At 51.9% G+C, this 24560-nt stretch overlaps 2 protein-coding genes across 2 annotated transcripts; both read left to right on the forward strand.

Annotated features, from left to right (window-relative positions):
* The first annotated feature begins 3997 nt into the window (after nucleotides 1-3997).
* Inhbe (inhibin subunit beta E) lies at nucleotides 3998-6639 on the forward strand. Its single transcript, XM_038314730.1, has 2 exons — nucleotides 3998-4641; nucleotides 4897-6639. Exons 1-2 carry the CDS (start codon nucleotides 4344-4346, stop codon nucleotides 5649-5651), a joined length of 1053 nt encoding a protein of 350 aa, XP_038170658.1. The 5' UTR covers nucleotides 3998-4343; the 3' UTR covers nucleotides 5652-6639.
* Nucleotides 6640-16103: 9464 nt separating this feature from the next.
* On the forward strand, nucleotides 16104-24488 carry Gli1 (GLI family zinc finger 1). The gene is given in 14 exon segments (XM_038315004.1): nucleotides 16104-16203; nucleotides 16436-16528; nucleotides 17191-17386; nucleotides 17617-17761; nucleotides 18060-18149; nucleotides 18238-18369; nucleotides 18654-18773; nucleotides 18776-18805; nucleotides 20349-20513; nucleotides 20889-21119; nucleotides 21724-21828; nucleotides 21830-21992; nucleotides 22799-24450; nucleotides 24453-24488. Coding segments are annotated over 14 exon segments (3258 nt in total).
* The last annotated feature ends 72 nt before the right edge of the window (nucleotides 24489-24560 follow it).

The raw sequence follows: 24560 nt of genomic DNA on the forward strand, positions 1-24560 counted from the left end.
TCTCATCTCCCTGTGTTCTGACTCCAAGAAATGAGACAGATCAATAATCTGTTCTGACTCCAAGAGATGAGACAGATCAATAATCGATTATCAAGCAAGCCAACCCTGGCCACACAGGGTGGGAGGCAGAGGCATTCAGAGCTACCTGTTGGAACTCTGGCTCCCCTTCCTTTTTCCCACTCTGAGAGCTTCAGTCGTGAGTCCTCTCTGGAAGCTTTAGTGGGTCAAGAAGAGGAAGGCGTGGGATAAAGAGGGGGCAGCATTTACTCTGAGAACTGGTCCTCTTTAGACCTTTGCCCTTCTTTCTTCACCATCTCCTCCCTTTGGCTGGACAGCCCTGATCCAGAGGGTCGATATTGTCTGCAGCCCAAGGCCAGGCTTGCGCAAAACCCATGTGTCCTTTGGGTAATGTGATGTCTGTGTTTGCTTAGCATATAATCCCCTCCTCCCAGGTTAAGAGGTCCTTGCAATGGAAATGTTTGGGGCCCTGCAGGTCTGAGCCATGGGGTTTCCTAAGCAGACCGTGGGAGTTGTTTCACTTTTATTTGAGAAGACCTCCTTCAAGTCCCGAGGTTTCGCAGCATCTCCTCCTCTCCCTTCGGTCAATACGTCCCACTTCTAGGCCTCGCCCAGCTCTAAGAACAGTTTCAGTGTCCAGGATCAGACCAGGGTAAGGCAAAGCGAGATGCTCACCTATGGGTGAAATTTTAAGGTGAAAGCAAGCAATTCATCAATGGAGAAAACCAGCATTTTAATGAACGACTTTCCGACATCGTGAATGCTGCAGATCCACAATGAGCAAAGCAGCATATTTAAAAATAAACACAGGATCCGTGTTATTCACTTTCTCTTTGGGCTCTGCTTCCTGTAAGAAAGAGGAATGGAAGATCCTGTCATCTTCTACACATTTTCTCCCTGAGCCTCCTACCCCTACCTGACTCCTTCAGGCTGTTCTCATTTGGGCAAATAAATGGCCCTGCTTCTCATATTTCCTTCCCCTCCCTCAAGCCTCTCACTAACCCCCAGCCCCCCGCCAGCTCGGTGGCAAGGCGGGCAGTGCGGCAGATGCCTGGGTATTTATAACCTGGAAGCACTTCTTGGGAAAGTGACTAAGGCGCTAGGGGCGTATTTATAGCTAAGTTCTGACGTAAGTGTCAGCGGGGAGGTAGGACCGGGCTAGGCGCAACAGCGAAGGGTGTGAGAAAGGTGTCGTCAGTGACTCCTACAGCCACTTCTTGTTACTTCCCCTGAGCCTGATTCCTGGCACAAACAGGTAAGCCCTCCTAGGCACCATCAGAGATGGGCACTTACAGCCTCATGGTCCAGACCCCAGAGTCTAGCAGGCTGTCAGTCACCTGCAGTGACCAGCAGAGAGGAAGCTGAGAGGTATATAGAGAAAGCAGTAGCCAAAACTCCTGAATACATTTCAGGGCGTGGGGAGAAGCGCAGGTGAATAACAGTGTCTCCCAATCCTTTCTCCTCCCTCTCCACTTCATGGCGCTCTGAACTTCTGGGAAGCCCGACCTCTACCATAGGGCTCCATTGCCAGGTGTCAAAGGTGGCAGGGATGTAGTACTGGGGAGTAGAGAGGCAAAGGAGCAGAGGAACCAGCCCCTTTCCATTGCCTGGGAGGGAGAAGATGAGGCGTTTCTCCTCGCTCAAGCTTCTTCAGCTTTGTCCCCAGGAGTCTCTGGTGTCCAGTGGCAATGCACTGCCACATGGTGGACACTGGTGGTACTGAGGCTCAGTCGGCAAAGAACATCCCTTTCCCCTGGTCCAGATCTAGACCTCTCGAGGCAGCACCACCAGCTAAAGAAGGGGAAGACGGAGAGTGGGTGGGGGGGCCCTAAATTGCACCCCTTTTGCTTACAGCTTCCTCACAGATGCCTTCCTGCTTCCTAAAGAAACTGGGACCCAGGGAGAAAGCTACAGCTACCATCCTCTTGTATAGAGGTAGAGGGTCACTTCCATTTAAGGTCATGACCTTAGGGCTGACTGCGTAGCTCAGTGGTAGGGTACTAGCCTAGCATGTGCAAAGCCCTGGTTTCAATCCTCAGCACCGGATAAAGGCCAGGTGTGGTGGATGGTTCTTGTCTTTGATCCCAGCACTCAAGGACAGAAGTAGAAGATCACCCTTAGCAACATAGGGAAATGAAGGTCACCCTCAGCTACAGAAGACGTTCATAATCAGCCTGGAATACAAGAGAGTCTGACTCGGGGCTGGAGAGATGGCTCAGTGGTTAAGAGCACTGACTTCCAGAGGACCTGAGTTCAAGTCCCAGCAACCACATGGTGGCTCAAACCATCTGTAATGAGATCTGGCGCCCTCTTCTGGCCTGCAGGCATACATGGAGAATATTTTACACATAATAAATAAATAAAATCTTAAAAAAAAAGAGAGAGAGTCTGACTCAAACAACAGTAACAGAAAAAGAAATAACTCGCTGTAGTCTCACTATTAAAGAAACTGAGGCTGGAGGGTCACTTACACCGATGAGTACTAGCCAGTCTGGCCAACATAGGAACATTTCATCTCAAAAGACAAAAAACAAAACCAAAAAAACATTAACAACAACAATAATAAAACAAATCTAACAGGCCTTCAAAAAATCAAAAACAAGCCAGGCGGTGGTGGCGCAGCCTTTAATCCCAGCACTCGGGAGGCAGAGGCAGGCGGATCTCTGTGAGTTCAAGGCCAGCCTGGTCTACAAAAGCGAGTTCCAGGACAGCTTCCAAAGCTACAGAGAAACCCTGTCTCGAAAAAACAAAACAAAACAAAACAAAACAAAACAAAAAAGATGGGCAGTAGTGGGGCACACACCTTTAATCCCAGCACTTGGGAGGCAGACGCTAGTGGATCTCTGAGTTTGAAGCCAGCCTGGTCTACAGAGTTCCAGTACAGCCAAGGTTACACAGAGAAACCCTTTGTGGGAAGGTGTTAGGGGTTGGGGAGGAGGGGAATGAAGTCAGAGACTGGGGGATGACTCAGAAGGTAAAGCTATTGCCTCACAAGCATCGGACCTGCATTAGAGTCTCCAGAACCCAGAGAGAAATGGGAACACGAGCTGGCAACCTCAGTTGTTGGGAAGGCACAAACACAAGGCAATCCCTGGGACTCACTGGCTAGCCAGTCTAGTCTAACGGATGAACTCCAGGCCAATGAGAGACCCTGCCTCAAAGGAGGATGGGGTCCGGCCTCAGACACATACATGCTCAAAGTCCCTGACGAGCGACCGGAAGGCTGGATGGTGAGCAGCCAAGGCTGCTAAGTTTTTCCTGCTTTATCTTTTAAACTCCCATTTCCAACCACATTAACAGAGGCCTGGCACCACCCCGGGGATGCCTCAGATTTAGCCAACTCCTATAGTGCTCTAAAGACAAGTGGTCCCTGGGCAGAGGCTCTGCAAAGGTGCATGCCCTCTGCCAGCCTCAATGGACTTTGTGCTGCTGTCGAGTTGCATCACTACAACCCCCACCTCTCTGGGTTTCCCCAGACATCACAGAAGCACGACCTCACCCCTTGCTCTGGCCCCTCCCCCAGTTGGACTCTGGGCAGCCAGCACAGGCAGGGTCAAAAGGTAACTTCAATATCCCGTGGCACTGCCACCTTGGCCTGAGCAAGGGGACTCCATTTTCCTACCACCTCTTCTAAATTCTCGCCCCTATCCCATCTGTAAAACTAGAAATGAACACCAGAATTCTTCTGACCTGGAGACCCCCGAGAACTAACCATCGGAACCCATGGCTGCCTCATAAAACTATTACAGAAGTTGGTGGGCAAGCTGGGAAGACAGGGGGCATTAAAGAGCCACCCTTCCCCACTTGGCTCCCCTGAAGTTACTCCTCTGAGTCCCAGACCTTGGGAACCGAGCGCCGTGAAATCATCCTCTTTCTTGCATCATGCATGGCCACGTTGCACCCCTAGCCCATGCCCCTGCCTCAAGTCGCCACAGTCAGAGGGCGAAACTTGAACCCCGGGGGAGACCGCCACCCCCTGCAGGGGCCTGATGGGCAGTGCAGCTGGCCAATCCTAAGGCTCAGAGGTTAGGTGTGCAGGCTGACCACTAGGTGAGGGAGCCCAAGCAGTAGGCTCTAAAGAGACCGTGCTCAGTAGCCAGCCATGAGCTGTGAGGGTCAAACATAGCTACCCATCAGATGATCTACTCTCAGGCTTCCTGAACCCTGGGCCATCGAGGACAAATAGCTCTCTCTGCCCTTCCTCAAAAGTAGCTGAGCCATTGCTTGCTCCTCCTGCTCCTGCTGGCTGCTGCTCCTACTGCTGCACCCTCTGGCTCCTTAAACTGCCATCCGAGGCTCTCAACTCTGGGCCATCTACCTGGGGCATGGGGCTCTCAGATGTCCATCTCTGGCCAGTGCTTCTGTGGGCATTGGCGTGGGTGCAGAGCACGAGATCAGCATGCCCGTCCTGTGGAGGCCCAACCCTGGCACCCCAAGGAGAACGCGCTCTGGTCCGAGAGCTAGCCAAGCAGCAAATTCTGAAGGGGCTGCACCTGACCAGCCGTCCCAGAATCAGTCGTCCTCTGCCCCAGGCCGCACTAACCAGAGCCCTCCGGAGACTGCAGCCCCAGAGCGTGGTTCCTGACAACCGAGAGGAAGTCATCAGCTTTGCTACCAACGTAGGTGGGTGAGGGGAGAGAGACAGGGAACTGGAGGAAGAAAGAGAGCCCCGCAAGGGAGGCAGGAGGAATGGGGTGTGGCAGGAGAAGGAGGAGCTCAGGGCAAGTATGGTTGTGAAGACTCGGGAAGTCCAGGCTCTTCCCAGAGGTCTGAGTGAGGGACGGTGCTGGGCAGGGTGGCGGGAATGTTAAAGGGAAGCTTTGTCTCTGTTCACATTTTTCTTTGCTTTTTTTTTTTTTTTTTTAATCGTTTGAGCAGGCAAATCCACTTCAGCCTACCGCTCCATGCTCACATTCCAGCTGTCCCCTCTTTGGTCCCACCACCTGTACCATGCTCGCCTCTGGCTGCATGTGCCTCCGTCTCTCCCTGGCACGCTCTACCTGAGGATCTTCCGTTGCGGCACCAGTAGGTGCCGAGGATCCCGCACCTTCCTAGCTGAGCACCAAACGACTTCCTCAGGCTGGCACGCCCTGACTCTGCCCTCTAGTGGCCTGCGGAGTGAGGAATCTGGAGTCGTCAAACTCCAACTGGACTACAGACCCCGGGACCCTAACAGCACTGTCTCTGGACTGCCAAGGCGACTACTGGACACAGAGGGACAACAACGTCCCTTCTTGGAACTTAAGATCCGTGCTAATGAACCCAGAGCAGGCCGGGCCAGGAGGAGGACTCCCACCTGTGAGCCTGAGACCCCCTTATGTTGTAGGCGAGACCACTATGTGGACTTCCAGGAGCTTGGGTGGCGAGACTGGATCCTGCAGCCTGAAGGATACCAGCTGAATTACTGCAGTGGGCAGTGCCCGCCCCACCTGGCTGGCAGCCCTGGCATTGCTGCCTCCTTCCATTCCGCTGTCTTTAGCCTCCTCAAAGCCAACAACCCTTGGCCTGCAGGCTCTTCCTGCTGTGTCCCCACTGCCCGAAGACCTCTCTCAATCCTCTACCTCGACCATAACGGTAACGTGGTCAAGACCGATGTGCCAGACATGGTAGTAGAGGCCTGCGGCTGCAGCTAGCAAGAAAACCTGAAGGTTCTGAGTGAAGTTCAAGGTTCAAGTTGAGGGTTCCCTGGCAAAAGACTCCTGTGTCTGGAAGCGTGAGATTTGCTGACGCATGCAAACACGTAACCTGGCAGTTTGACCTCTACGGAACTCAGATGGGCATTTTCTCGTCCTAGATTCCAGTCTATTTCAGGCTGTTTCAAATGTGGACAGATGGGGAAACTGCTTCCTTTTCAGGGGACTGCCCGGCCAGCGCCGTTTCCTATGTGTAGCCCCGTTCCAGGACAGCAAGGGATGTCGTGGGAGAGAAAGAAGAAGGCAGGGGAAAATGACTTAGTCTTTCCCCGGAAAAGAAATTCCTCAAGTAACGGAGGAAGAAGTAGAGGTCCCAGTAGATTGGGGAAAGGCAAACAAGCAGGCTAATAACAGCGACTATTGCCTGCTTTGAAGCAATGTCAATAGGAAGATGAGCAAGGTGTGTGTGTGGGGGGAGGGGGGAAGCTAAGGTGGTTAGGAGGGCCTGGGATTGAGAGTCGGTAAGAAGGGATGCTGGGCCCATGAAGTTCCCTAGCTTTCCCCAGAGGACAAGGCCCACATGGAAGACATAATTTATACTTTCTTAATAAAAATGAGAAAGAAAGCAACAGTGAGTCGTGATAAGGGGTTGATGGGCGAGGCCATAAGCAAAGTGTGGTCTGGGGACCTTTGGCAGGACCCTGAAGCCAGCCCACTTAGAAGTTTCAAAAACATTTTCATAATAATAGCAAGATGTCATTTGCTTCATTGTCTCTACGTTGTACGGTGGGTGTGGTGGTTTGCACTTATGATTCCAGCACTCAGGAGACTGAGGCAGGAGGATCACCATGAGTTGAAGATCACCAGAATTCAAGACCATGAATTCGAGATCAGCCTGAGCTACCAAGATCCTGTCTCAAAGCAAACAAACAATACACAGAGTTTTCCAGAGTAAGCTACCTGATAAACAACTACATCACTGCCGAGAGATTAGAAGCTTGTCTGTTCTTTCCCTTTCTCCCCTTAAAACAATTTTATTTATAGCAGGGTGGTGGTGGCGCACTCCTTTAATCCCAGCACTTGGGAGGCAGAGGCAGTCCGATCTCTGTGAGTTCAAGGCCAACCTGGTCCACAATGTGGGTTCCAGGACAGCCAGAGCTAAACAGAGAAACCCTGTCTCAGAAAAAAAAAAAACTTATTTTTAATTTATGTGTGTGAGTTTTTGCCTGCATATAGTGCAGCTCTTCCAAGGCAGTGCCTATGGAGGCCAGGAGAGGGCGCTGGATTCCCTGGAATTGGAGTTAAAGACTGGGAGCTGCAATGTGGGTGATAAAACAGAATCCAGACCAAGGTCCTCCCAACTCCCCAAGGGAGGGGGGTATGGGTGGAGGGGAGGGGAGGGAAGGGGGAGGAGGAGGGGGAGAAGATGGAAATTTTTAAATATAAAAAAATAAACCATATTAAAAAAAAAAACAGAATCCAGGTCCTCAGAAAGAGAAACAAGTGTTCCTAATGGCTGAGCCATCTCTCCACCTCACACACACACCTTTTATTGGAGGTGTTTGCTTGGTTTTTTTGTTTTTTGGTTTTTTTTTGTTTTGTTTTGTTTTTCGAGACAGGGTTTCCCTGTAGTTTCTAGAGCCTGTCCTGGAACTAGCTCTTGTAGACCAGGCTGGCCTCAAACTCAGAGATCTGCCTGCCTCTGCCTCCCGAGTGCTGGGATTAAAGGCGTGCGCCACCACCGCCCGGCTCTGGCTATGCATTCTTTTACCTTACTTTCTGCCTTTAAATTTTAGCACAGTGCTGACATATGGAAGTCACACATAAGAAGGCATCAGGCATCAATTCTTTTTCTTTCTTTCTTTCTTTCTTTCTTTCTTTCTTTCTTTCTTTCTTTCTTTCTTTTTGTTTTTGCTTTTCAAGACAGGGTTTCTCTGTGTAACAGCCCTAGCTGTCCTGGAACTAGGTCTTGTAGACCAGGCTGGCATTGAACTCACAGAGATCAGCCTCCCACGTGCTGGGATTAAAGGTGAGTGCCACCACCGCCGGGCTCTTTTTCTTACATTTGAAAGAAAAGCTACTGGGGGGTTGGTTCAGTAGTTAAGACTACCTGCTGGCCCTGATTCCAATTCCCAGTACCCACATCAGGTGGCTCACAGCTACCTGTGATTCCAGAGGGTCGAATGCCTCTGCGCTTCATGGGTGCCCACACTCACATACACATACCCCACAATTAAAAATAAAAAGTTGGACAGCCTCAGCTACAGAGTGAGTTCCAGGCCAGCCAGGACTGTTACACAGAGAAACCCTGTCTCAAGAAACCAATTAATTAATTAATTAATTAAAAAAGAGCAAAAAATCTGGAGAGTTGGCCCAGGGCTTAAGACAGCCTAGTATTCACGGAGGACAGGGTTTGGCTCAGCTATCAATAAGTCCAGCTCTAGGGCGCCTGGTGCCCTCTTCTGACCTCCACAGGCACCAGGCATGCACGCGGTGCACATTTGTGCATGCAGGCAAAACACTCATGCACATAAAATCAAACAGATAAATCTAAAATTACTGCAGTTAAAGAGAGGCTGGGGGCACAGCCACTGGGTAAAAGCATCCACCACACGAGAGAGTGTGGTGACATTTTGTGTGTTGTAAACAGATAAAGCTTGCCTGAAGATCAGAGTGCAGAGCTATACCACTAGAGGCCAGGCAGTGGTGGCTCACACCTTTAATCCCAGGATTTGGGAGTCCCATGCCTTTAATACCACCACTAGAGAGGTGGAGACAGGAAGGGATATGGCTGGGCGGAGAGAGGAATATAAAGTGGGAAAAGACAGGAGCTCAGATGCAGTCTGAGGTACAACCGGAAGCAGTCAGTAATAGGACGCAGTCTGAGGATAGGATCACTCTCCTGGTCTGAGGATTTGGTAGAGGTGAAAGGTCTCTTTAGTGGCTGTCTGCACTGCTTCTCTGATCTCTCAGCTTTCACCCCTAATATCTGACTCCGGATTGTTATCAGGAATAATTAGAATTTGTGTTACCGAATAGAATTTGTCCTGGATTCCCCAGTACCAGAGTAAAATTCCAGGGCAGGGATGTCTGTGACCCCAGTGCTGGGGGGCAGATTATCTGAGTTAATGCATTACACACCTTTGGTCCTAGCACTCAGGAGACAGAGGTAGGTGGATCGCTGAGTTTGAGGTCAGCCTGGTCTACAGAATGAGATCCAGGACTGCAAGGGCTACACAGAGAAACCAGTCTCAAAAAAAAAAAAAAAAAAAAAAAAAGAACAAAACTAAAAAACCAATCCCAAAGAAAGATGGAGAGCTGATGCCATGACTCTGAGGGGAAAGGCAGCTGCTGCCAGGCCTGAGTACCTGGCCAAACCCATGGCGGACAGAGAGAACCAACTCCCACCAGTTGCTGTGCTGGCTTGAATGAGATACCCCCAAAGGCTCATCTATTTCAATAGTTGGTCCCAGTTGGTAGAACTGTTTGGGAAAGATTACAAGGTGTGTGGGGGCTGGAGAGATGGCTCAGTGGTTAAGAGCATTGCCTGCTCTTCCAAAGGTCCTGAGTTCAATTCCCAGCAACCACATGGTGGCTCACAACCATCTGTAATGAGGTCTGGTGCCTCTTCTGGCCTGCAAGTATACATGTAAGCAGAACACTGTATATGTAATAAATAAATAAATATTTTAAAAAGATTACAAGGTGTGTCCTAATACAGTTACCTTAACTGTTCTAGTATTAATAAAAAAAATCAGGAGTCAAAATTTGAGATAAAAACCTGATAAATCCAAAGAACAGTGGAGGAAAAATCAGTTGACCCTACTCTATGTTTTCCAGATCAAAAAGCCCAAGAAATCTCCCCAAGTCCTGCTTTATCTCTTCCCATACCTCTCTATCTGGCTCCCTCATCCTCCAACATATCTATGGCTAATTCCGGTCAGTCAATCACTGACTCTTCCCTCTGATTCAAGGTTTAACTTTATTAAAAGCCTTGGCGTGTCCGTGGGAACAAATATTACACAACAGTCAGTGTCCTTGTGGAAGGAGATGTGTCTCCGGGGCTTTGAGGTTTCAGAAGTGCATGTCATTGCCTTCCCAGTTGGCTCTCTCTCTCTCTCTCTCTCTCTCTCTCTCTCTCTCTCTCTCTCTCTCTCTCTCTCTCTCTCTCTCTCTCTCCTGGTTGTATCTCCAGAGGTAAGCTCTCAGTGACCGCTCCAGCATCATGCCTGCCTGCTTGTTGCCATGCTCCCCGCCAGGACGGTCATGGATGGATTCTCTGAAACTTTAAGCCCCAAATAAACACTTCCTGTTGTTAGTTGCCTTGGTCATGTTATCAAAGCGATAGACAGTAACTAGGAAGGTATCTGAAAGAATTGATTCCTCCAAGTTGTCCCCTGGCACCTGTGGTGGCTTGAACAAGAATGGCTCCCACAGACACCCATATTTGCATGCCTGGTCACCCACGTGGTGCTATTTGAAAGGAATGTAAGGATGAAGGGGTGTGGCCTTGCTGGAAGTATGTCACTGGGAGTGGGCTTTGAGTTTTCAAAAGCCCATCCCAAGCCCAGTGTCTCTCTGCCAGAGGATCAGGATGTAGCTCTCAGCTCTTCCTGCCACCATGCTACCTGCCCTGATGATAATGGATTAAGCCTCTAAAACTGTAAGCCAGCCCCAATGAAATGCTTTCTCTCAGAGGAGTTACAGCGGTCACGGTGTCTCTTCACAGCAATAGAATAACGACTAAGACAACACTCAGATGTACCCTCTGCTACAGGCACACAAAATAAATCAAAATGCAAAAATTAGTAAAACTTTAAAACAAGGTAGAAAGCTGGGCATGATAGCACATGCTTTTAATCCCAGAACTCGGGAGACTGAAATAGGGGATCTCTGTGAGCTGAAGGCCAGCCTGGACTACAGAGTGAGTTCCAGGACAGCCAGGGCTAAAATGGAAGGACTCTGTCTCAAAATCAATCAATCAATCAATCAATCAATCAATCAATCAACCAATCATCAGGGATAGAGCAATGGTTCAGTGTTTGAGATCGCCGACTCTTCTTCCAGAGGACCTGAGTTCAAGTCCCAGCACCCACAGAAGATCTGACTTTCTTGTCTGAACACCTCAGGCACCAGAAATGCATGGAGTAAATACATACATACATACATACATACATACATGTATGTATGTGTATAAACATGTATTTATATACATATATATGCTGCATATATACATATATGCAGTATACATACAGGCAAAACACTCATACACATTAAATAAATAAACATTAAAAAGCTAATATAAAAATTAAATAAATAAAAAATAAATCTAGGAGAAACTGTGTGTCTTAGGGTTTCTATGGCTGCCCCAAAACACCATGACCATAGAGCAGGCTGGTGAAAAGGGCTTGTTTGGCTTACACTTCCACATCATTGTTCATCACTGAAGAAAGTCAGGACAGGAACTCAAACGGAGGAGGATCCTGGAGGCAGGAGCTGACGCAGAGGCCATGGAGGGGTGCTGCTTCCTGGCTTGTTTCCCAAGGCTTGCTCAGCCTGCTTTCTTATTGAACCCAGGACCACCAGCCCAGGAACAGCACCACCCACCATGGACCGGGTCCTCCCCTGCTTTGTCACTAAATGAGAAAATCCCTTACAGCTGGATCTCATGGAGGTATTTCCTCAGCGGAGGCTCCTTCCTCTCTGATGATGCTAGCTTGCGTCAAGTTGACACACAGAGCAGTCAGGTCGCCGGATATGTTGATTTGTGCTTGTCATCCCAGCACTTAGGAAGGTGAGGCAGAGACGCTAGGAGTCCGAGGTCAGCCTGAGGTACAGAGCTGACCTGACTCCAAAACACGAAAAACAATTCCCTTCCCACAGAATTCAGAAGGCCCCATAATTGCCCAGGCATGGAAGGTAGGTCACATGACATATGCAGGGCTCTTTCTTTCTCTGTGGTCACTGGTCCGGCCTGACGTCGGCTCCCTTGTATCTTCTAAGGATGGAACCGGTCAGTCATGAGGAGCGGCAAGTTGACTCTTTATCTATTCCCACCCCCACAATTGCTACTGGCCTTTGTAAGGTCTCAGACCCATCCCTAGCTTCACCTCGTTTTCGTTTTGTTGTTGCTTTTTTTTTTTTTAAAAAAAAAAATACTTTGCAGGCCCAAGAAGGTGGCTTAGAGCAGCTCTAGGGCACGGACTGCTTTCAAGGCACCAAGCCTTGACTTCTCTCCCCGGTGGGAAACGGAACTAGCTGCCGTCTGCCCCGGGTCCAGTCGCCACTACAACACAAATCCAAAGAGACAGTCTACTCCCCAGTTAGGCACCACCTTGAGGGACTAGCAGTCTCCCCTGGTGTGCCCTTCTGTTTCTTCAGACTCACGCAGCTTCCTCCCTGGGCTCCTACCTGGGCCTTGCCGACGGGAACCTGTCAAATTTCCTTAAATTCGCCAGTGCGACCAACTAGACTCGGCACTTAGGAGTAACATGTGCGAAGGCGACCAGCAGAGGGCGCAAAAAGCCTTAAAGAGATCGGTGTGGAGGTGGCAGCAGTCTCCAGAATTTGGAGATGGAGAACGAAGGTTCTCTGGAGAGGTACTAAGACAGAGGACACTTCAGTGATCTGTGAACACACACCTGGCACTGAGAGCTTAAGCCCATGTTCCTCTTTCATGTTCCTTAGGCCGTACCCCCAAAACGTTCTACCACAGCTAACCCAACTCCTTTTGCGCAAACCCCAACTCTCCCAAATCCTCCACGTTCCAATCTAAGAGTGAGGCTGGCCTATAGACCACAGCATGGAGAATGCCCAGTTAAGACCAACGAAAGCCATCGGCCGTACCTTCAAAGTTAACTTTCTGGGGTGAGCATCCCCCTCCCTCCTCCCCGCTCCCCCACCGTCCTCTCCAGCCTCGCAATATTTTCCTCAATGTTTTCCTGGCTCTGGTTCAGGTCCTCTTCGTGGACAGCCGATCCATGAATCCGCCCCGGGATTTACTGCCCACCAAGAGCAGCGTGTTCAGGAGGGGGGGTAGTAGGCAGTATAGGGTCCCTCAAGGGAGGGGGAGGATCCTGGGGGTCCTGGGGGTGCCATAAGCCCGGCACCCCCTCTCTAACTTCTAGCCACCCCACTTCATCTTCTAGAACGGCCTGAAGGAAGGATATTGGAGGGAAGTGAGCGGGAAGAGCGGCCGTGCGCCGGTGGCAAGAGCGAGAAAAAGTTTTTGCAAAAGGAAAAAAAAGTTTGCGCTTCTCGCGGGTGGTCCCGGCTCGCGGCCCGGCGGGCTGGGCCGGCGGGAGGGCTGGGGGCCAGGTTGGGGGGGGTGGGGTGGCACTGAAGCTGCGCTGCAGTGGCTCTGTCGCCCCCCCCTCCCCGCCGCACACCCCCCAGCCCAGTTTCCAACCCTGGACCACGCATCCCGAGCCCTGCGCCCCGAAGGAGGTGAGAGGGGGGCAAGAGGGGAGACCACCTGGGAGCGGTGGGGGAGGGGGCTGAGGAGATGCTCTGATGCCTAGGGACTCACCCTATCCCACGAGGAGACCTGGGGCGCAGAGACAATATGGGGTGGGAGAGATTGGGGTGAGCCATTAGGAAGTTTGGATGTTTTTCTTGTTCGGCTTTAATTTGTGCCTCCTTTTCTCCGTATCTCCTATTTCTTCCGGCAGTCTGTCTGTCTTGGGTCTCTTTGTACTCTCCCACATATTAGAAATATCTCCCTTTCTTGAGGTTGGCATGAAGAGGCTGTTGGGACGGCCAGCTGGAGGTCTGCGTGGTAGACGGAACTCCAGGTGCGTCTCTGAGCGCCGCTGGAAAGACGTCAGTGTTCCTAAGAGGGGACCCACCGCAAAAGGAGGGAGCGCTCAATGCGGTGGGAATAGGGGTGTTTGAGGCAACAAAATCACTGAGGCCCTGGCTGGGATTGGACTCTTGACCTGTGTTGTGACAGATGTCCCGGTAGAAGCTTGGGTTTGGGGGCAAAGGGGTGTTTTTGGACTAGGAAGGAAGCTGGGTGGGTTTCCAAACGTGTAGTGTAGGCCTTAGAAAAATCCCTAGGAAATTTGTGCTTCTTAGTACCAAGGACTGTGGGCAGGGCCCTGAGCAAGAGCTGGGGAGACCTTGTCTTGACCCTCTGACCTCAGGACCACCGGGGCAGCTGAAGCCAGGCTCCAGGAGACCCCTACTGGGGCAGAGCGGGACCACTGGTCACTGCCAGCTTGTGTATCCCGGTTGGCCCCCCGCCCAAACGGGAGCTGGGGACCGAGGCCCCTCCTCTGGCTTAGACCACCCTGCCTGCCCTTGCTCCCCGCTCTGAATCCTCTTTCAGGCCCCATGACCCTGAAACAATCAACCCAGGACAGTTAGCTTTGGGGACGGGATCAAGAAAAGGGAACTCCATAGAGGCCGAGGGTTTTGGAGAACCGAGGACTTTATGGTTTAGGTCTTTCTTTCCAGTGCAGGGAGAAAGATGGGCAGCTTTCTGGAAGAAAAGTTCTTGAGAACGCGAGTGATTTTTCTCTAGGGGGCGGGGTTCAGAAGGACCCCCCCCATTATCTCCCTGGGCATCCCCGCCGGACGGACGTCTCCGACTCGCCCTTGACGTCACTAGGGGGTTCCCGGGGGTCTATAAGGGTTAACCCTTAGGAAGCCAGCTGAGATACTCTGGAATCCAAGGTGTCCTCCCGTGCACACCTTATTTACTCAGGCCCTTCTCTCTGTAGTTCCTGGTTTCTTCTTTCCCACTCCACTATAGGAACCCCACTTTCCAATAGTGCCCCCCCCTCGCGCGCGCCACTGCCTGCTTTCAGGATGCGCTGAGAGAAGGGAAGAATGTTCCACCCTTCACCCCCCCCCTTTCTGGGCTCCCCGGGCGGGCGGGGGAAGCTGAGCCGTCTGCAGCCGGAGCCTGCGGCGGCGACTTGGGTGGGCCGAGAAGGCACGGGGGCGGGGAAGGCGGGACCGGGAGAAGGGGGTGGGGCCGACTCCTGGGAGTTGGGGAGAAGGGGTACGTACAGGACTCTGGAAAATAGACACTGAAGATGATTCGGGTCTCTGGCAGGATAACTGAGTGCTCTCTGCCCCATTCCGCCCAGAAAACCTTCACTGAAACTGGAAAAGCTAGCTAGCGACATATTTACTAGTATGAAGAGGGAGGCGTGAGTGTAGGCTGTGGCACGCGTGGGAGAAGAGGCTGTCGCCCCATATTCATCGGGTCTCCTGGGGTAGTCAGGCAATGGGACAGGAAGATAAGAGTGACATCTTTGAGGGAGCATCTAGCGTCTGGGGGTCGTTTGCAAGTACTCCCCCTTCCCTTGAATGAGTCATAGCAGAGGAGGCAGAAGACATGCCCCTCATCCAGCTGCCAGCCAGCTGTGCCCCCCACCCCCAACGTTAGTGCCAAGGTCGAGTTGGGAGGTCTTGGATGCGGGATCCGGGACTCAGCTGGAAAAGGAGGAGTTAGCATAGGTACAACCCAGGCTACAGCTCTGGGGTTGGGTCGTAGGGTTCCGTTCTCCATTTTGCCCCGCCCTCACCCTAAATCCCAGCATCCCGGGATCACCCACCGCGCCGGCCGGCCCGCTCCCGGTGGTTCTCCACCCCACCCCGCCCCACCCCACCCTCCGCTCCCGGAAGACCGAAAAACGTGGAGTGGAGTGAAAACTGGTTGAGGGAAGGAAAACCGGACCTCGCACCATCTCTTTGCTCTCCTGCTCCTTCCTAATTAGAGGAGTTTTGTATTCTCATCCTCATTAAGCCCTTCCTCAAAATTCCTTTCCAGTTCCCCTCGACCAGAAGGATTAAGTAGGCCCAGACTCAAACCGCCTCAGAATGACTTTAACTTCCATCCTTTTTACTCAACAGACGGGAGACACTCTGCTCCTAAGCCTGATTCCCTCCCACACATTTCTCTGTGTAAGAGGACAGATCATTTATGTTCTCTTCTGGCCCCACCAGCCAATCTGGACTGAAGCGAGGTCTCCCTCTACTGGACACGGGAGAGATTGCATATGCATGCCTTGGGCTGGCGCTCAGACATAGCGAGCAAGCAGTCCCTGGCATGAAATCAATGTTTCTCCAACACACTCTTCAAAGCTGGCCATGACCAGAACGAGAAGCAGTGGAAGGATCATGACATTAAAATCGCCTGGAGTTTATGTTGAATCAATTAGTCCATGTGTATATACAGACCATGAGATACTTGCCCAGTTCCCCCAAAAGATCCCCCAGACTTACAGACTTCTTGCTCTATGGGAGGTTTCTTCTTAACGCTGTTGAATGGCATTATTTTCAACTTGATTTCCATGACCAATTTCAGAGAAGTTAGGGGGACAAGGGGCATGCTGGCCGTGGTCTTGTGCCTGAGATTGCCATTCTTGTTTCTCGTCATCTTTATGACTTGGCAAATCTGCACTCCTTCCTACAGTGCCCCTCATTCTTCCCCGAGACACCATGTTCAACTCAATGACTCCACCCCAAGTCAATAGCTATGGAGAGCCATGCTGTCTCCGATCCCTCCCCAGCCAAGGGGTCCCCAGCATGGGGACAGAAGGTGAGTGTGTTTAGCAGTCCCTGGGGCTTGAGGACTTGGCAGAACTCTCACCTACTCCCGGGATCCCTCTCCAACTCATCCCTACCCCACGCTAGTTTCTTATCTACAGGAGGATTTTGAGACCCCATGCCATGTATGCTTTGAGTCTGGGATCATACCTTACGTGGGGTCTCTAGGTAAGCCCTGTATCTCCCCATCTGAATGCCCCAGTCCAGCTGTCTCTCTTTTCTAGGATTTTCTGGTTTGCCCTTTTGCCACCAAGCCAACTTTATGTCAGGGCCCCAGGGTTATGGGTCTGCCAGAGATACCAGCGGCTGTACTGAGGGTGAGGACTCAGGAACCCCCTCTCCCCTCTCTCCCCTCTGGGACTGCTTCTGAAGGAGGAAGTGGGAAGGCAAGGACCCAACTCAGTGGAAGAGATGTTCAGAGATGAAAGGGGTCAGAGAACAATCAAGAGGTCCTAGGTAGAGCAAGGCCAAGAAAAAAAAAACATTTTGCTTTTTTAAGTCAGGCCCCATACTGAGTGCACAGAGACATGTATCTTTACCATATCTTTTCTTTTTAAATTTTATTTTTTAAAAATATTTATTTATTACATATACAGTGTTCTGCTTACATGTATACTTGCAGGCCAGAAGAGGGCACCAGATCTCATTGCAGATGGTTGTGAGCCACCATGTGGTTGCTGGGAATTGAACTCAGGACCTTTGGAAGAGCAGGCAATGCTCTTAACCACTGAGCCATCTCTCCAGCCCCCTAAACTTTATTTTTTAAGCGGTGTATGTGTTTGTGTCTGTGTGGGTATGCACGTGTGCATGCTGGTGCCCTGGGAGGCCAAAGGTGTGGGACATCCTTGGAGCTGGAGTTACAGGTAGTAGTTGTGAGCCACCTGATGTGAGTGCTGGAAACCACACTCAAGTGCTCTTAACTACTGAGCCATCTCTCCAGTCCCCTTTGCTGTATCCTGACTCCTGTCTCCTGCCATAGGGCCACTCTTTCCTCCTTCCCGGAGTTCAGTCAAACTGACAAAGAAGCGGGCACTCTCCATCTCGCCTCTGTCTGATGCCAGCCTGGATCTACAAACAGTTATCCGTACCTCGCCCAGCTCCCTTGTGGCATTCATCAACTCACGCTGCACATCTCCGGGAGGTTCCTATGGCCACCTCTCCATTGGCACCATGAGGTGCTGGCAGCCTCAAACTAAGAGGCCCCTAAAATATGTACTGAAACCCATTAGAGGACTCAGACCCTTCAAACCTCCACCCCAACTGGAATCCCTACCCCTCCCAAAGCACTGGACCCTTTTCAGAGACTCCCTGGGGCTTATTCAACCACGCCTTCCCCGAAACTCACAAAATAGAGCAAGGACACTCGCGACTGATAGTCTTAAATAACAGCCTCCTCTTCGCCTAGCCCATCTCTAGGATTCCCACCCCAGATGAGCCACCAAAAAGGGACTTCGCCTTCCTATGGTGTCCAGCCCTGTGTTCCACATGATTCCACTCGGGGTGCAATGATGCTGCGGCCTCAGTCCCGGGGACCACGTCCGACCTGCCAGGTGGGGCTCTCCACAATGCCCTCATACTTGGCTTCCCCAGCTCAGGATAGGTGGGTGGTAGGCTTAGCAGTGGGGCAGGTGTAGATGGTAGGTTCACCCTTCAGGGCTGCCTCAGGCTCTCCCAGATGAGAGCACACCTCCTGTCCATCCCACTCAGCAGCACGGGCTGTGGAGGAAGCCCTTCCTCACTCACAGGGTTCCTGCTATTTGGGTGGGGGCCTGTAGGGCAGAAGGACCTGGCAAGCTTTTCCTTCTGACTACTCCATCCTCATTACCCTCACCTCTTCCCCCGGGGAAGCTGAAGTCAGAGCTGGACATGCTGGTGGGCAAGTGCCCAGAGGAGCCTCTGGAAGGTGACACGTCTAGCCCCAACTCCACGGGCACACAGGTAAGCGGAAGGGCGCGGCTTTCTTTGTGGGGCCTGAGCAAAACAAAACTTGCCACCAACGACTCTAAGAGTGTCTCCCTTGCCCTAGGATCCCCTGCTAGGGATGCTGGATGGGCGGGAGGACCTGGAGGAGAAACCTGAGCCTGAGTCCGTGTATGAGACTGACTGCCGCTGGGATGGCTGCAGCCAGGAGTTTGACTCCCAGGAGCAGCTGGTGCACGTGAGCCCCAGGGAGTAGCAGATGGTTGGTGGGAGCCTGCGGGAGACTGAGTGGGCTTTATGGTCTTCCCCAGGGCAGGACGTTCAAGGGTACCGGGGTCAGAGATTGCCTGCTCAGTCCCTCAGAACCAAAGTTCGGTTACTTTCTGCTCTAGAAGACCTAGAGTGTGGGATATGTGACCCTTACTTCCCCAAGAGACAGAGCTGCGGAGGTTGAGTGGGGGGCTGAAAGAGATATGTCGTGGGTTCGGGAACCCCGGAAAGCCTCGTCTTCTCCCTCCTCAGCATATCAACAGCGAGCACATCCATGGGGAGCGGAAGGAGTTCGTGTGCCACTGGGGGGCTGCTCCAGGGAGCTGAGGGCCTTTCAAAGCCCAGTACATGCTGGTGGTGCACATGCGCAGACACACACGGCGAAGAAGCCGCACAAATGCACGGTGAGGCGCCCATCCCTCCCCGTGTTGTGTGCCAATCCGTAGGGTCCACGGTAGACTTGTGCCTTCAATGCCCCTTCCTTTGTAAGCAAATGTTTAAAATCTTCCTGAAGACTGCATTGATAGAAAGATGGGCATTTATATTAATATATGATATATATTATTAATATATGATATATATTAAGATGTTTTCAGTGGCATTTTATGAGGTGGGAGCTTGTATTCCAAAGTGCGTATATGGAGGTCAGCAGGCAGCTTGCGGGACTCAGTTCTCCTCTTCCACTCTGTGGGTCCTGGGGAATCAAACTCAGGTTTTCAGCCTTGGCCACAGACACCTCTAATTACTGAGCCATCTTGCTGGCCCTAAAATATGTTCTTGATATGGTATGGTCCATATTTGTAACACTAGCACTTAGGAAGCCTGAGGCAAGAGGAATCTAGAGGTAAGACTAGGTCTTAAAAAAGGAAAAACAAACAAAAAACCCAAAGAACAAAAACAAGCCAGGTGGCAAAGGCAAGCAGATCTCTCTGAACTCAAGGCCAGTTGGTCTACATGATGAGTTCCAGGCTAGTCAGGGTGACACAGTAATACTCTATCATAAATAAATAAACAAAGAAGCAAATAAATAGCAAATAAAAACATAGCAAAATTAAGTTTTGGATCAAAAATATATTTTTCCCTTTTGATTTTAAAAGAAATGAAAACATGCTGGGGCATCGGTGGATAGCATGCCTTTAATTTCAGTCCTAGGAACACAGAGGCAAGCAGATCTCTATCATTTTGAGACTAGCTTGGTCTCCACAGTGAGTTCAAGGTCAGCCAAGACTACACAGTGAGACCCTGTCTCATAAAACCAATCTAATAGCCAGGCTTAGTGGCACAAGCCTTTAATCCCTGCCACTCAGGAGGCAGAGGCAGGCAGTTCTCTGTGAGTTCAAGGCCAGCCTGGTCTACAGAGTGAGTTCTAGGACAGTTCAGGCTACACAGAGAAACCCAGTCTTGAAAAACCAAAATAAAAGAAATAAAAACATTTTTTATGAATCCCTTGTGGATCCCTTAGTATTCTTGTTTTGTTTTGTTTGTTTTTTGTTTTTCAAGACAAGGTTTCTCTGTAGCTTTGGAGCCTGTCCTGGAACTAACTTTTGTAGACCAGGCTGGCCTCGAACTCACAGAGATCCACCTGCCTCTGCCTCCTGAGTTCTGGGATTAAAGGCGTGTGCCACCACCACCTGGCTTCCTTTGTATTCTTGCTACTATGTTTCCTGGTGGATAGGCTCTGCATCATTGCTGAAGGACACTCCTGACGCCTCTCTAGGACAGTCTAAGCTCTATGCCAGGACACCTGCTCAAGATGCTCCCTACTTCACCGTGTCCCCTACCCTGAGCCGTCTCCAGCTTTCTCTGCCTTTAGATCCCACCTGCCCTTGTGCCCGAATCCTGGTATTCTCTTGGCTCCTCATGACTCGCCAGTTTTAGTTTTATTCTCTGGTGTAAATCATAAAATTTCCGTATCCTGTCTGAGAAATGTGGCTTGACCCCTTTCAGTTTGAAGGGTGTCGGAAGTCGTACTCACGTCTTGAAAACCTGAAGACTCATCTTCGGTCGCACACGGGTGAGAAGCCTTACATGTGTGAACATGAAGGCTGCAGCAAGGCCTTCAGCAACGCCAGCGACCGCGCCAAGCACCAGAATCGGACGCACTCCAATGAGGTGAAGTGTTTCCCCTGTAAAGAGCCCCCTAACCCACGACTCCGGCTGTGAGTTCCCCTTGCTATGTAATTCATACAGGAAACACTTCTGAAAAATGCCTTTGGTCTAGCCAGGCAAAGGGTCCGTGTTAAGTAGACCCCTGACCCCTTCAACTTTTGAATTTGTGTGGCCTCACAGCCTTGGGGATGGGGGGCGGGGTGGTCACCTCTTTTTTTGTACCCGTACCATCTGTTTTCTAATCCTTCTATAAGCCTCTCGTGACTTACTCCACCAAGGGCTGTGTGCGCTCCCTCACTTACCCCTTGTGGCTTTTCCCATTCTGTTTGTGTTCTGCCTTGATCCCTTGGCCTTCGACTTGGCAACGCTACTCCACAGAAGCCATATGTGTGCAAGCTCCCTGGCTGCACCAAACGCTATACAGATCCCAGCTCACTCCGCAAACACGTCAAGACAGTGCATGGTCCTGATGCCCACGTGACCAAGCGGCATCGAGGGGACGGCCCCTTGCCACGGGCACCGTCCCTTTCCACAGTGGAACCCAAGCGGGAAAGGGAAGGAGGACCCATAAGGGAAGAGAGCAGACTGACTGTGCCCGAGGGTGCCATGGTGAGCCAGCCTCGGAAGTCTTGCCTCCGTATCCCATCATGCCCTGCTGACCTCTTCCTAGCAGACCTCTCCCTAGAAGCATACCTTCCTACATGCAGTCTTCTGCGACCAGCCTACCTGTCTCTAGTTTTAGTATTGCTCCCTGGCTGACCCCAGATCTAGGGTGACATTAGAATTGTCAAGTTGTCTAATTGGTCCAACACTTCACTTTGGGGCCGGGAGGGGGGTGCTTCTGGGAATATGGACAATGGTAGGCAAATGCTTCACCACGAAGCAAATCTTCAGCCCCCTATGGACTCACTCTTAAGTAGCTCTTACCTAGCTCCAAGCTTTAGGTGTGCATATTTTGTGTATTCCTCAAAAGAGGAAACAGGCGAAGATAATTTGTCAGGGTCATAGGACTAAGCCGGACTGGAGCCCGGGGAGTCTGTACCCTAGCAGGGGCCCTTCCCGTTTTCCTCTAGTTCACCCCAACCTCTTGCCTGCTTAGTTCTCTCTACCCTCATATATCTGTCCTCAGCCCTTTCGAACACTGGGACGTAGGCTTCAGCTGGTCTCCTGGTCCCGGGGAGGGTGCCACCCTCCACTCTTGTCCTCTTCCCAGAAACCACAGCAGAGCCCTGGAGCACAGTCCTCCTGCAGCAGTGACCACTCCCCAGCAGGCAGCGCAGCCAATACTGACAGCGGTGTGGAAATGACCGGCACCGCGGGGGGGCAGCACTGAGGACCTTTCCAGCCTGGATGAAGGGCCTTCTGTTGCCGGCACTGGACTGTCCACGCTTCACCGCCTGGAGAACCTCAGGCTGGATCAGCTGCATCAGCTCCGGCCAATAGGGTCCCGGGGTCTCAAACTGCCCAGCTTAACCCATGCTGGTGAGACCTGGGTGTGGGAGGTGTTGCTGAGCTGTGGATCTGTCCTGAAGCTGAGGCAATGAGGTCATCCTTTGAGTTGCCACGGGTGGCATCTTTTTGTCTGAAAAATACTCCCCTTCCAAGCCCGGCAGTGTCGGCCCAAGCCTTTAATCCCAGCACTCAGGAGGCAGAGGCAGGCAGATCTCTGTGAGTTCGAGGCCAGCCTGGTCTACAAGAGCTAGTTCCAGGACAGCTAGGGTGTAACACAGAGAAACCCTGTCTCAAAAACAAAAACAAAAACAAAAATACTAGCCGGGCGGTGGTGGCGCACGCCTTTAATCCCAGCACTCGGGAGGCAGAGGCAGGCGGATCTCTGTGAGTTCGAGGCCAGCCTGGTCTACAAGAGCTAGTTCCAGGACAGGCTCTAAAAAAAGCTGCAGAGAAACCCTGTCTCGAAAAAACCAAAAAAAAAAAAAAAAAAAAAAAAATACTCCCCTTGGAGAGAGATTTTTCTTCCATCGATCAGAAAATTATGACATATATCTATCTATGTGTGGCGGCTATACACCTGTAGCTGCACCACTGGAGACCAGGGCAGCAATACTTCTGTGATTACTAATCCCTTCACTGTGCAGCAGTACACAAAACTGTCACTGCCTGGAATCCTTGGCCAAACAGAAGTAGTGCGGTGAAGCGGAGACAGCATGATTGGGGCGAAGAAGCCTAGGACTCTTTACCTTGGGTTCCAGGTCAAGGTTAGCCTGTGGGAACACAGGGTGGGAACCGCGGGGCTCCCTACCATCTGCCTTCTCTCTCGTCCGTTGCAGGCACACCCGCGTCTTGCCGGCTGGGCCCCCCAGGCTCCCTTGACCACCGCAGCAGCAGCTCCAGCAGCGTCAGCTCTGCCTACACAGTCAGCCGCCGCTCCTCCCTGGCCTCCCCTTTCCCTCCAGGATCTCCACCGGAGAATGGCGTGTCGTCCCTTCCTGGCCTCACACCTGCCCAGCACTACATGCTCCGTGCAAGATACGCGTCAGCCAGAGGGAGTGGCACCCCACCCACTGCAGCACACAGCCTGGATCGGATGGGGGGTCTTCCTGGACCTCCTTGGAGAAGCCGAACTGAGTACCCAGGATACAACCCCAATGCAGGGGTCACCCGGAGGGCCAGTGACCCAGCCCGGGCTGCTGACCATCCTGCTCCAGCCAGAGTCCAGCGGTTCAAGAGCTTGGGCTGTGTCCACACGCCCCCTAGTGTAACAACTGGGCGCAACTTCGATCCCCACCTCCCTACCTCTGTGTATTCACCACAGCCCCCCAGCATCACTGAAAATGTTGCTATGGATACCAGAGGTCTACAGGAGGAGCCAGAGGTTGGAACTTCCATGATGGGCAATGGTCTGAATCCATACATGGACTTTTCATCTGCAGATACTCTGGGATATGGGGGACCTGAGGGAACGGCGGCTGAGCCCTACGGAGCTAGGGGCCCAGGTCCACTGACCAACATATGGCCCTAGCCACTGTCCTCCGCAGGTCTCTATCCTGACCCCACCCCAGAATCATGGACTGAGTTTCCTTCCCATTCTGGAATGTGCCCTGGCACTAAGGCTCCAAACGAAGCCTATAGCCAGTGTCCTCGACTTGAACATTATGGACAAGTGCAGGTAAAACCAGAACAAGGGTGCCCGGTGGGGTCTAACTCCCCTGGACTGGCACCCTGCCTCAATGCCCACCCCAGTGAGGGGTCCCCAGGTCCACAACCTCCATTTTCCCATTATCCTCAGCCTCCTCCTCCCCAGTATCCCCAGTCGGCTCCCTATCCTCGGTCTCCCCATGATTACCTTCCATCAGAACACAGGCCTGGCCTCTATTCTGACTCCCTCTCTCACCCCACGGGACAGCTCAAAGCTCAGCTTGTGTGTGATTACGTTCAGTCGCAGCAGGGATTGCTGTGGGAGGACAAGGGCCGGGGAGTGCTCCCCACCCAGGAACTTCCATATCAGAGCCCTGCCAAAGGGCCAGCAGCTATGTATGGATCAGGCTTTGCACCTACCCTGGCCAATCACAAGCCAGGCTCCTTTCCTACCCCCTCGCCATGCAATGAGACTTTCGGGGTCGGGGTAAACAGGCCTTCCCATAGGCCAGCAGCAGCACCGCCCCGGCTTCTACCCCCACTGCCCTCTTGCTATGGACCCCTCAAGGTGGGGGGCACCAACCCCAGCTGTGGCCATCCTGAAGTGGGCAGGTTGGGAGCAGGTCCTGCCTTGTACCCTCCCCCTGAAGGACAGGTGTCCAACCCTCTGGACTCTCTTGACCTGGACAGCACTCAGCTGGACTTTGTAGCTATTCTGGATGAGGCCCAGGGGCTGAGTCCTCCTCCTTCCCATGAGCAAGGGGACAGCTCTAAAAATACCCCATCTCCCTCTGGGCCTCCCAACATGGCAGTGGGTAACATGAGTGTGTTAACTGGGGTCTCTGACCTGGAGAGACGCAATTCCTCAACTCCAGTGCCTAGAAGGATAAGGATCCCAAGCACATCATGTTTCCTAGATGGCTGCGTGAGGTGCCCAGGGGTGGCAGAAACTGG

This window comes from Arvicola amphibius, chromosome 17, assembly GCF_903992535.2.
Source record: "Arvicola amphibius chromosome 17, mArvAmp1.2, whole genome shotgun sequence".
NCBI classification, from domain to species: domain Eukaryota; kingdom Metazoa; phylum Chordata; class Mammalia; order Rodentia; family Cricetidae; genus Arvicola; species Arvicola amphibius.

Excerpts from the sequence above, each read along its gene's own strand:
- Inhbe (XM_038314730.1), top strand. The coding sequence starts at position 4,344 with ATGGGGCTCTCAGATGTCCATCTCTGGCCAGTGCTTCTGTGGGCATTG. Across the intron at positions 4,642-4,896 it reads CAGCTTTGCTACCAACGTAG|GCAAATCCACTTCAGCCTAC; the intron begins GTGGGTGAGGGG and ends TCGTTTGAGCAG.